Source organism: Dama dama, chromosome 32, assembly GCF_033118175.1.
Source record: "Dama dama isolate Ldn47 chromosome 32, ASM3311817v1, whole genome shotgun sequence".
NCBI classification, from domain to species: domain Eukaryota; kingdom Metazoa; phylum Chordata; class Mammalia; order Artiodactyla; family Cervidae; genus Dama; species Dama dama.
This window is the reverse complement of record NC_083712.1, coordinates 40192936-40205161: the sequence shown is the minus strand read 5'-3', so window position 1 is coordinate 40205161 and position 12226 is coordinate 40192936. Positions and strand designations below refer to the sequence as shown.

At 38.0% G+C, this 12226-nt stretch overlaps 1 protein-coding gene across 1 annotated transcript in view; it reads left to right on the top strand.

Moving 5' to 3' along the window:
• The window catches only part of ADAM2 (ADAM metallopeptidase domain 2), a 109887-nt gene that overhangs the window by 52641 nt on the left and 45020 nt on the right, over positions 1 to 12226 (top strand). Inside the window, exons 11-12 of the mRNA XM_061134911.1 lie at positions 6688 to 6824; positions 10713 to 10893. Of these exons, the coding sequence (XP_060990894.1) occupies positions 6688 to 6824; positions 10713 to 10893 (318 nt within the window). The remainder of the gene's footprint in view (positions 1 to 6687; positions 6825 to 10712; positions 10894 to 12226) is intronic.

Genomic DNA, 12226 nt, shown 5'->3' with positions numbered 1-12226 from the left:
AAACAGTCATTGCAAGACCTGGGAAATCAGAACCCATGAGAATTATCATTAAATTTAAGGCTTACAGGTGGAAATGAATATCAGGAAAGAAGATGGTTGCGAAAATATTGATTGTCAAAGGAAGCAGCAGTCTATAAGCATATAGAGCCTTATTGATCTTAGTAAATAGTTTTGAATATTATCCTCTTTGCAGTGAATAGGCACTGGAAGTTTTGAAGCCAGACAGAAATGTTTTTCTGATTATATAGAAAAGTGATTGTAGAGGACTGGAGATCCACCACAAGGAGACTAAGGAGACAGTTTCAAATGATTGGTATTCAGTCAGGTCGCTCAATCACGTCCGACTCTTAGTGACCCCATGAGCCGCAGCACACCAGGCCCCCCTGTCCATCACCAACTCCAGGAGTCTACCCAAACCTATGTCCACTGAGTTGGTGATGCCACCCAACCATCTCATCCTCTGTTGTCCCCTTCTCGCCTGCCCTCAATCTTTCCCAGCATCAGAGTCTTTTCCAATGAGTCAGCTCTTCGCAACAGGTGGCCAAAGTATGGGATTTTCAGCTTCAACATCAGTCCTTCCAGTGAACACCCAAGACTGATCTCCTTTAGAATGGACTGGTTGGATCTCCTTGCAGACCAAGGGACTCTCAGGAGTCTTCTCTAACACCTCAGTTCAAAAGCATCAATTCTTTGGCTGTCAGCTTTTTTATAGTCCACCTCTCATATCCATACATGACCACTGGAAAAACCATAGCCTTGACTAGGCGGACCTGTGTTGACAAAGTGAGGTTTTTACTTTTTAATATGCTGTCTAGGCTGGTCGTAACTTTCCTTCCAAGGAGTAAGTGTCTTAAATTTCATGGGTGCAATCATCATCTGCAGTGATTTTGGAGCCCAGAAAAATTAAGTCAGCTACAGTTTCCACTGTTTCCCCATCTATTTAACATGAAGTGATGGGACCAGATGCCATGATCTTCGTTTTCTGAATGTTGAGCTTTAAGCCAACTTTTTCACTCTCCTCTTTCACTTTCATCAAGAGGCTCTTTAGCTCTTCTTCACTTTCTGCCATAAGGGTGGTGTCATCTGCATATCTGAGGTTATTGATATTTCTCCTGGCAATCTTGATTCCAGCTTGTGCTTCTTCCAGCCCAGTGTTTCTCATGATGTACTCTGCATATAAGTTCAATAAGCAAGGTGACAATATACAGCCTTGATGTGCTCCTTTTCCTATTTGGAACCAGTCTGTTGTTCCATGTCCAGTTCTAACTGTTGCTTCCTGACCTGCATATAGGTTTCTCGAGAAGCAAGTCAGGTGGTCTGGTATTCCTATCTCTTTCAGAATTTTCCACAGTTTATTGTGATCCACACAGTCGAAGGCTTTGGCATAGTCAATAAAGCAGAAATAGATGTTTTTCTGGAACTCTCTTGCTTTTTTGATGATCCAGGAAATGTTGGTAATTTGAACTTTGGTTCCTCTGCATTTTCTAAAACCAGCTTGCACATCTGGAAGTTCACAGTTCACGTATCGCTAAAGCCTGGCTTGGAGAAGTTTAAGCATTACTTTACTAGCGTGTGAGATGAGTGCAATTGTGCAGTAGTTTGAGCATTCTTTGGCATTACCTTTCTTTGGGATTGGAATGGAAACTGACCTTTTCCAGTCCTGTGGCCACTGCTGAGTTTTCCAAATTTGCTGGTGTATTGAGTGCAGCACTCTCACAGCATCATCTTTCAGGATTTGAAAGAGCTCAACCGGAATTCCATCACCTCCACTAGCTTTGTTTGTAGTGATGCTTCCTAAGGCCCACTTGACTTCACATTCCAGGATGTCTGGCTCTAGGTGAGTGGTCACACCATCGTGATTATCTGGGACAGTTCTGTGTATTCTTGCCACCTCTTCTTAATATCTTCTGCTTCTGTTAGGTCCATACCATTTCTGTCATTTATTGAGCCCATCTTTGCATAAAATGTTCCCTTAGTATCTCCAATTTTCTTGAAGAGATCTCTAGTCTTTCCCATTCTATTGTTTTCCTCTATTTCTTTGCATTGATCACTGTAGAAGACTTTCTTATATCTCCTTGCTATTCTTTGGAAATCTGCATTCAAATGGGTATCTCTTTCCTTTTCTCTTTCCTTTTCACTTCCCTTTTTACACAGCAATTTGTAAGGCCTCCTCAGACAGCCATTTTGCTTTTTTGCATTTCTTGTTCTTGGGGATGATCTTCATTCCTGTCTCCTGTACAATGTCACAAACCTCTGTCCATAGTTCATCAGGCACTCTGTCCATCAGATCTAGTCCCTTAAATCTATTTCTCACTTCCACTGTATAGTCATAAGGGATTTGATTTAGGTCATACCTGAATGGTCTAGTAGTTTTCTCCACTTTCTCCAATTTCAGTCTGAATTTGGCAATAAGGAGTACATGATCTGAGCCACAGTCAGCTCCCAGTTTTGTTTTTGCTGACTGTATAAAGCTTCTCCATCTTTGGCTGCAAAGAATATAATCAATTTGATTTCAGTGTCAACCATTTGGTGATGCCCAGATGTAGAGTCTTCTCTTGTGTTTTTGGAAAAGGGTGTTTGCTACGACCAGTGTGTTCTCTTGGCAGAACTCTATTAGCCTTTGCCCTGCTTCATTCCGTACTCCAAGGCCAAAGTTGCCTGTTACTCCAGGTGTTTCTTGACTTCCTACTTTTGCATTCCAGTCCTCTATAATGAAAAGGACATCTTTTTTGAGTGTTAGTTCTAGAAGGTCTGGTAGGTCTTCATAGAACTGTTCAATTTCAGCTTCTTCAGCATTACTGGTCGGGGCATAGACTTGGATTACCGTGATATTGAATGGTTTGCCTTGGAAATGAACAGAGATCATCCTGTCATTTTTGAGATTGCATCCAAGTACTGCATTTCGGACTCTTTTCTTGATGGCTAATCCATTTCTTCTAAGGGATTCCTGCCCACAGTAGTAGATATAATGGTCATCTGAGATATTAGCTAGTATCTTATTCTTGGATATGCGAGAAGTAATTTTTATCTGGTATATATCACGAAAGCAGAACATATAGGGCTTGCTAACTTACTGGATACATACCATGAATGATGGAAACATCTATGACTATGCTTAAGACTTTTCTTTAAAAACTCGGTAGGGGGAAGTGGTGCAGCTGGCCTTGGAGGCAGAGGGGAAATGGAAAGGTGTAAAAAAAGTTGCATTTTGAACCTGAACCTCTAAAGTTTGAGAGATTTTTGTGATGCTTAATTTTATATGTCACTTTGGAGAGGTTTGATTAGATTAATATTTAAATCAGTGAAATCTGAGTAAAGCACCTTGCCCTCCGCAATGTGGGTTGACCTCACCCAATCAGTTCAAGGCCTGAATAGAACAAAAACACCATCCCCTTCTAGCAGGAAGAAATTCATCAGCAGTGTGCCTTCAGGCTTCAACTGCACTATCAGCTCTCCTGTGTCTCCAGGCTTCCAGCTCACTCTGAAGGTCTGGACTTGCCAGTCTTCATATTTGTCTGAACCAATTCTTTATTGTAAACTCTTCATATATAATATTCATTGTTATATATATGCTATTGGTTTTATTTCTCAAAAGAAGTCTGATTAATACAATTTCTATTACTTAAGTATAACTATATCCTTAAACGTTAAAAGATATGTGCATGATAGAGATGATGAATAGATGATAGATACATAGACAGCTTTATGTCTTTCCTTTCTCCAACACCTCCTTGTCTCAATATAAATAGAACTTGTTGTAGTTTTATGGCAAATTATAAAAAAATGATAGTGTGAACCCTACTACTGCCTCTTCAGACTGATTTAGCTTTTCTAGGTTTGCTGACTTTCTCTTTTAAAATCAGCTTGTCAATTTCAAGAAAAACTGCTTGGACATTGATTGGTTTTGAATTGAATCTTTAGGTCAATTTGAGGGAGATTGACATCTTAACAATATTGGTTATCCATGAAATTGATAAACATGTTTCTTATTGCTTCATATAATGGTTCATATACTATGAGCAATAAAAAGATGTATTGTTATACCTACCATTGTTGAGTTTCAGAACATATATGTTGGGCAAAAGAAGCCACAAGCAAAGCTATAACAGACGTCAGATGCTGTTCTTTTTTTAATATTTTAGCTGGAGGATAGTTACTTTACAATATTGTGTTAGTTCTGCCATACATCAATAAGCATTAGCCATAGGTATACCTGTATCCCCTCCTTCCTGAGCCCCCATCCACCTCCCTCCCCACCCTATCCCTCCAGGTTGTCACAGAGCACCAGCTTTGGCTGTCCTGCTTCATACGTCAAACTCACAGATCAGTTCAGTTCAGTCGTTCAGTCGTGTCTGACTCTTTGCAACCCCATGGACTGCAGCACGCCAGGCTTCCCTGTCCAATACCAATTCCCAGGGCTTGCTCAAACTCATATCCATCAAGTCGGTGATGCCATCCAACCATCTCATCCTCTGTCGTTGCCTATTGGGGTTTTTATACAATAATGGCAACCCACCCCAGTATTCTTGCCTGGAGAATCCCATGGACAGAGGAGCCTCTTGGGCTACAGTCCATGGGGTCACAAAGAGTCAGACATCACTGAATGACTAACATACACACACAAATAACTAAAGTGAGATGGTTTGGATGTTGTTGTTTCCCTCTTCCTGAGCTATAAATGCTAATGAGGAACAAGAGAAAAAGAAACAATTGTAAAGATATTCTGATTGAGAGATTACAGGCATTGTCTACATGATCCTGAAACTTAGAAAGTCTGAAAACTATGTTAATAAAAGTGTCCTATCATTATATTTTATAATATCCTATTATTTATATGCTTGAAATTTAGCAGAATCCTTCATTTTCCTCCCCACAGCATCAATCATTCCTCCTCCCCTTCTCCTCCTCTTCCCTGGCTCGCTCTCCCTCCCTCCCTTATTTTATTTTTAAAATAAAGTTTAAAACAACTATGGAAGGTCAGTATTCTTATTTTCAGTCATTATTCAGTTCGGTTACTCCGTCATGTCCGACTCTTTGTGACCCCATGGACTGCAGCACGCCAGGCTTCCCTGTCCATCACCAACTCCCAGAGCTTGCTCAAACTCATGTCCATCAAGTCAGTGATGCCATCCAACTATCTCATCCTCTGTTGCCCCCTTCTCCTCCTGCTTTTAACTTTTCCCAGCATCAGGATTTTTTCCAATGAGTCAGTTCTTCACATCAGATCTCCAAAGTATTGGAGTTTCAGCTTCAACATCAGTCCTCCCAATGAATATTCAGGGCTGATTTACCGTAGGATTAACTGGTTAGATCCCCTTGCTGTCCAAGGGACTCTCAAGAATTTTCTCCAACACCTCCATTCAAAAACATCAATTCTTCAGCTCTCAAATTTCTTTATGGTCCAACTCTCACAACCAAACGTGACTACTGGGAAAACTATAGCTTTGACTAGTGGACTTTTGATGGCAAAGTAATGTCTCTTCTTTTTAATATGCTGTCTAGGTTGGTCATAACTTTTCTTCCAAGGAGCAATCATCTTTTAATTTCATGGCTGCAGTCACATCTGCAGTGATTTTGGAGCCCAAGAAAATAAAGTTTCTTGCTGTTTCCACTGTTTCCCCATCTGCCATGAAGTGATGGGACCAGATGCCATGATCTTAGTTTTCTGAATGTTGAGCTTTAAACCAACTTTTCAGTCTCCTCTTTCACTTTCATCAAGAGGCTCTTCTTTGCTTTCTGCCATAAGAGTGGTGTCATCTGCGTATCTAAGGTTATTGATATTTCTCCCAGCAATCTTGATTCCAGCTTGTGCTTTATCCAGCCCAGCATTTCACATGATATACTCTGCACATGAGTTAAATAAGCAGGGTGACAATATACAGCCTTGACGCACTCCTTTCCTGATTTAGAACCAGTCTGTTGTTCCATGTCCATTTCTAACTGTTGCTTCTTGACCTGCATACAGGTTTCTCAGAAGGCAAGTCAGGTGGTCTGGTATTCCCACCTCTTTAAAAATTTTCCACAGTTTGTTGTGATCCACACAGTCAAATGCTTTGGTATAGTCAATAAAGCAAAAGTAGATGTTTTTCTGAAGCTCTTTTGCTAATTTAGACTATGGTAAAAATGACTCTTGCTTTTTTTAATTTTTTTATTTTTTTTGCTTTTTCTTGCTATTCTTTAAAAAAAAAGAAAAGCAAGGGGAAAAAAGCAAGAAAAAAAAGCAAGAGTCATTATTACCATAATCTAAACTAATATAAGCATTAATTTATGATTTTTGAAAATGTGTGAAACATCATATAAAATATTATCTCCTAATAATTAAATTATAAATGAACACAAACTATTCATTTATAACTGGCACTGTGTATATATAAATGGGTGTCTTTTTTACTTTCTTTTAAAAGTAAAACATGGCACTATTGTTATATATGAATACCAAGTTATTGTTACAAATATTTTCTTGGCCTGATGCCAACAAATGAACAATACATTTGTGTTTTGGTAAAATTTCACACTTTGCTTTTTCCCTTTCCTTTTGCTATTTTCCCTTATATTGATAATGACACCTTCTGTGATTGACATATTTGATGTCTCAATTGCATTTCATCATGTGACTGTTTCTAATAATTATATTATGCTCCATATATGTGAATGTATAAGTGTGTGTGTGTGTTTTTTTTTCCCCAGCACCCCAGCACCATAAACCTGGAATCACTTGCCATTATTTTAGCTCAGTTATTGAGCCTTAGTATGGGAATACCTTATGATGACATTAACAAATGCCACTGCCCAGGAGAGGTTTGCATAATGAACCCAGCAGCTATGTAAGATGCTTCACTTTTATATGCTTTACATATGTAGTTTGTGTGAAAACAAGCTTTGTGTATTTTGTTTATGAAATCTGTGCTATCAAAATAATTAGCAATAGTCAAATATAAATTGTGGTCACTGATCCCAGATCAAAATATATAATCCAATGCCCCTGCTGCATGTATCTCTCAGTATTTCTTGTAATCTAATGTCACACTTGCTTTCTCACATGTGACCTGTGTGCATAGTCGCTCAGTCATGTCCATCTCTTTGTGACCCCATGGGCTGCAGCCCACCAGGCTGCTCTGTCCATGGGGATTCTCCAGGCAGGAATACTGGAGTGGGTTTCTGTGCCCTCCCCCAGGGGATCTTCCCAACCCTGGGGCTGAACCCAGGTCTCCCGCATTGCAGGTGGATTCTTTACTGTCTGAGCCACCAGGGAAGCCCCCTTTGTAACCTACTTACTGTTTCTGGCCTATCAAATTATGAATTAAGCTATAAAATCACACAAGTAACAAAATGATAAATGTAGAAGTAGGTCACATTTTACATTCATCACTTTGTTACTTGCATGATTTTATAGCTTAATGCATGATTTGATAAGTCAAATACAGACTTGTTATCATTATACAAGAATGACTTAGTAAGGCCTTTTAACATGAATCTTCTTCATTCTACCTGGCTCAGCCTGAAATGTTGGCATCTACTGATTTCAAAGATGCTTTTCAGCACCTAACCACCACATGCACAGGACTTTGGTAGAAAAGCCATGCATTATACCATGAGAGCTGCCAGACACAGACTCCATTTCAGACAGAGTTACTGGGAAAACCTATAGACCATAGGGAGACAACAGAAGACACCTGAAGAATCTGAAGCCTCTGACATCCACCACAAGTCCAGCTTTCAACACAAAGTTACAAGTCAAACGAAGGGCAAGGAAAAGCAGAGCATGAGAAGACATGAGAAAAGGCAGGCATGAAAACTTGGTTCAGATATGGCAAAGATTTTGCAATTATTAGACTGGGAGTTTAACTATGATTAATATGCTAAGGGCTTAAATGGAAAAAAGTGGACAACCTACAAAAAACTGATGGGTAATATAAGCAGGGGCCTCTCCAGAAGCTCAGGGGTAAAGAACCCACCTGCAATGTAGAAGACACAGGTTTGGGTTTTTCTTTGTCACTAGAGAAGGCCTTTTGCAGTACTTATTGTGCCTCAAAGGCCTAGTGAATTCTTTGCTATTATCCTCAATATTTTTAGAATATGCCATGAGATTTTATAGAGTTAGGACCAAATAGTCAGGAGATTTAGGGAAACCATCATCCAATCAGTAACTGAAGTCAGACTTTTATCCTTTTTTTTCTTGGACTGTAAACCCAATAGTACATCATTTTATTTAATAATACATTTAATTTCTTCTATATTATCTCAAATATTTTGCCTTTTTTCACCTTCCAATTTCTCTCCCAAAACAACAAACTTTAATTTGCAAATAGTAATGAGAGTTGAAATTTTTTAATTAATTTTTTGACATAATAGAATTTTGATTCTTGTGTAGATATGAAAAAAATAGAAATTTTGCTTAAAAATATAAAGTGATGGCCTGTATAAATATGGTGGAATTATTAATACACATATAGAAACCATGCATCTGTGGAAACCTTTTTTAAAAAGCTTAACTTGACAAATTACAATCTTGCAAAAAAATGCTTGTTAATCTTATCTTTAAATGTATTGCATCATTTTAATAGCATGATTGTGAAATTTTGGAGGACACAGACATTTTGATCATTCAGTTCAGTCGCTCAGTCATGTCTGACTCTTTGCCACCCCATGAACTGCAGCACAACAGGCTTCCTTATCTATCACCAACTGCCGGAGCTTACTCAAACTCATGTCCATAGCATTGGTGATCCCATCCAACCATCTCATCCTCTGTCATCCCATTCTCCTTCTGCCTTCAATCTTTCCCAGCATTAGGGTCTTTTCCAATGAGTCAGCTCTTTGCATCAGGTGGCCAAAGTACTGGAGCTTCAGCTTTAGCATTAGCCCTTCCAATGAATATTCAGGACTGATTTCCTTTAGGATTAACTGATTTGATCTCCTTGCAGTCCAAGGGACTCCCAAAAGTCTTCTCCAACAAAAGCATCAATTCTTTGGCGCTCAGCTTTCTTTATAGTCCAACTCTCACATCTATACATGACCATTTTGATCATTATTGACTGGCAAAAAATTGATGTGAAAAATCTATCACTATTAAAAGGAAAATGTGAATAAACAGCATATTTGAAAAAGATTTGTTGCTAGTCTTTAAATTGATGGGAAACATCTCCTAGAATTACTCGTGTTTAATGACTTTTGGCAAAATCACATTCAGTGATTTACATAGAACTGAGTCCTATCCTGGTAGAACGCATGCCTTTCTAAGGCAGTTGTACTCAGTCCTAACCTTAAAATATGGCTTATTAAATAGCAAAACCTAAGGAGTTTAACGTGTTATTTTGTTTCTATAATCCATAGAAAATACACATCGCACACTGATTTTTTTTTTAAAGGCTGTCATTTTTCTGGGGGCTCGCAATCAATAGTGAATGGTTTATACAGTCTATGTCTCCAGCAGCTCGGATGTGCTACATGATATGCCTGAGAATTTTTACTTTCTTTGAAATGTTAATTTTTAACTAGGAACTTTGTTTCTTTAGATAAAGAAGTTGTCTTTATGAAATTGTGCTCATTTGAAGGTAGCAATACGTCTGAACTTTGGAAACAGTATCTTAGAAAAAATAGATAGAGATAAGATATAATCATTTTTATCTGAAGTAAAAAGAAAGGAAAAGAGAATGATGGTTTCCAAATACATCCACAAATTGTTGACATTTCTCCCTTCAAGAGGTAGAGTTGGATTTCCCTCTGTTAAACGTGGGTTGGATTTGGTGACTTGATTTCATCAAATAGACCTTGGTAGAAATGATGGTGTGTGACTTTCAAGATTATATAATTAAAGAGTTTGCAAACTTCTCTGTATTCTCTCTTTGATCAGGCGCTTGGGTTGGAACTGGTGCAATATCATGAGGACCCTTGAGTAACTTTCTATAAGAGAGCCATATGGCCAGGAACTGAGGCTTCTTGGCAGTAGGATAAAGGGGCAGATAAAAAGCATGGCTGTAAACATTACTTCATGTAACTTAAATTCATGGTTAAGTTCATGTAACTTAAAATTTCATTTTAAGGCTAGTGGTCTGCTCCTATGGTTTACAAAAGGGAAATGTAGGTATCACACAAGGAAGTCATGTATTCAGCTGAAAATCAGAAGTTCTATTATCAAGGAAAAATGGGAGAAAGGAGAATGAGGACATCCAGCTAATTTGTGAAAGGTTCAAGCTGCAAATAAATTATTCAGTTGGGTATAATTATGAATGGTCATCTCTTTCTAATGACAACATTGCTTTCATTGTCAGATAGTGTACCCTCTATAAGCCAGTTCACACAAAATAAACATCTTGCACTGCCTGGTTCTCAATAATATTAAAGTTCTATCAACTTTTCTCCTTTTGTGTTCTAGCATTTAGATAGAAATTATCTGAATTGTTGGCAATCTAATAATATATCTCTTATTGGTGGTTAATATGACTAAAGAGTATGTTCCACCTGGGTGCAATCACAAAAAAATAAAAACAAAATTGGCAGTTTGTCCAAAAATCTCTAATTTTTGCACGATACTCATGGGAATAAAATTTTCCAGTAATAACCCACATAACTAAGGTTTGAGTCCATTACCTTAAAATTTAGTAATTTTATATTAGCTCTATTTATTGTTAAATTATAGACTTGTATTCTGAGGCTAGGCAATTTTCAGGAAGCAATGGTTACATAAAAATGTAATGTTGATGTGTTTTTAGTCACTCCAGTGGTGTGAAGTTCTTTAGTAACTGCAGCGTGGAAGATTTTGTACATTTTATTTCAAAGCCAAAGTCCCAGTGTCTTCAAAACCAGCCACGTTTAGATCCAACATACAAAGCTGCAGTTTGTGGTAATGGAAAAGTTGAAGGTGGAGAACAATGTGACTGTGGTGGTGCGGAGGTTGGTACAAATTTGGAAAACTATATACCAGAATTACATCAAAAGTATTAATTTTATAGTGTAATACTGCTATTTCACCTAATTTATCAAACTTGCTTTTTAACAAAGGCCTTAAGAATGCATATTGGGTAAATCCATGGCTGATTCATGTCAATGTATGGCAAAAAACACTACAATATTGTAAAGTAATTAGCCTCCAACTAATAAAAATAAATGAAAGAAAAAGGATGCACATTGGGATTATATTAAATTAATGACTACACATATATTTTTATATGTGAATTCAGCAGTTTGTAGATTATTCATTCATTCAGTATGAATACACTTCTTAATCCTTTAGCTGAATTGACTATGTTTATGCTTCCCCTCTTGTGTATACACTTCCTTAGTATTTCTTTTTTGTAAAAAGTTTTATTATTATTGCAGTATAGCTGATATACAATGTTGTGTTAACTTCTGTTGAACAGCAAAGTTATATGTGTGTATATATATATATATACATTCTTTGGTCTGCCCTGGTGGTTCAGTGGTAAAGAATCCATCTGCAATGCAGGAGAGACATGGCAGGAGTCTCGGGTGAGATCAGTGGATTGGGAAGATCCCATGGAGAAGGAAATGGCAAACCATACCAGTATTCTTGCCTGGGAAATCCCAGGGACAGAGGAGCCTGGAGGCCTGGGGTCGCAGAGTCGGACATGACTTAGAGACTAAGACAGCACCATGATTGGCTGGTGGAGCTGCAAATTTACTAAACACAGAGCTCCTTATGAAAACAACTGTTGAAGTATATCTGATTTATAATGTTGTGTCAACTACTGTTGCACAGCAAAGTTATTCATTTTATATATGTGTGTATATAAATGCATGCTTTATTATATTATTTTCCATTAGAGTTTATTATGGAATGCTGAATCTAGTTTCCTGTGCTATACAATAGGGCTTCCCTGGTGGCTCAGATAGTAAAGTCTGCCTGCAATGCGGGAGGCCCATGGACCTCATTATTTATTCATTCTATAATGTCATAGTTTGCATCTGCTACCGCAAACTCCCAGTTCATTCCTCCTCCACCCAGACCCCTTGGCAACCACAACCCTGTCCTCTGCTCCATGTGTCTCTTTCAGTTTCATAGATCAGTTCATTTGTGTCATATTTTAGATTCCACATATAAGTGATATCACATGGCATTTGTCTTTCTCTTTCTGACTTACTTCATTTGGTATGACAATCTCTAGGTCGAAACATGGTGCTGTAAATGGCATTATTTCATTCTTTTTTATGACTGAGTAGTCTTTCATTGTATATATGAACCACATTGTCTTTATCCATGCATCTG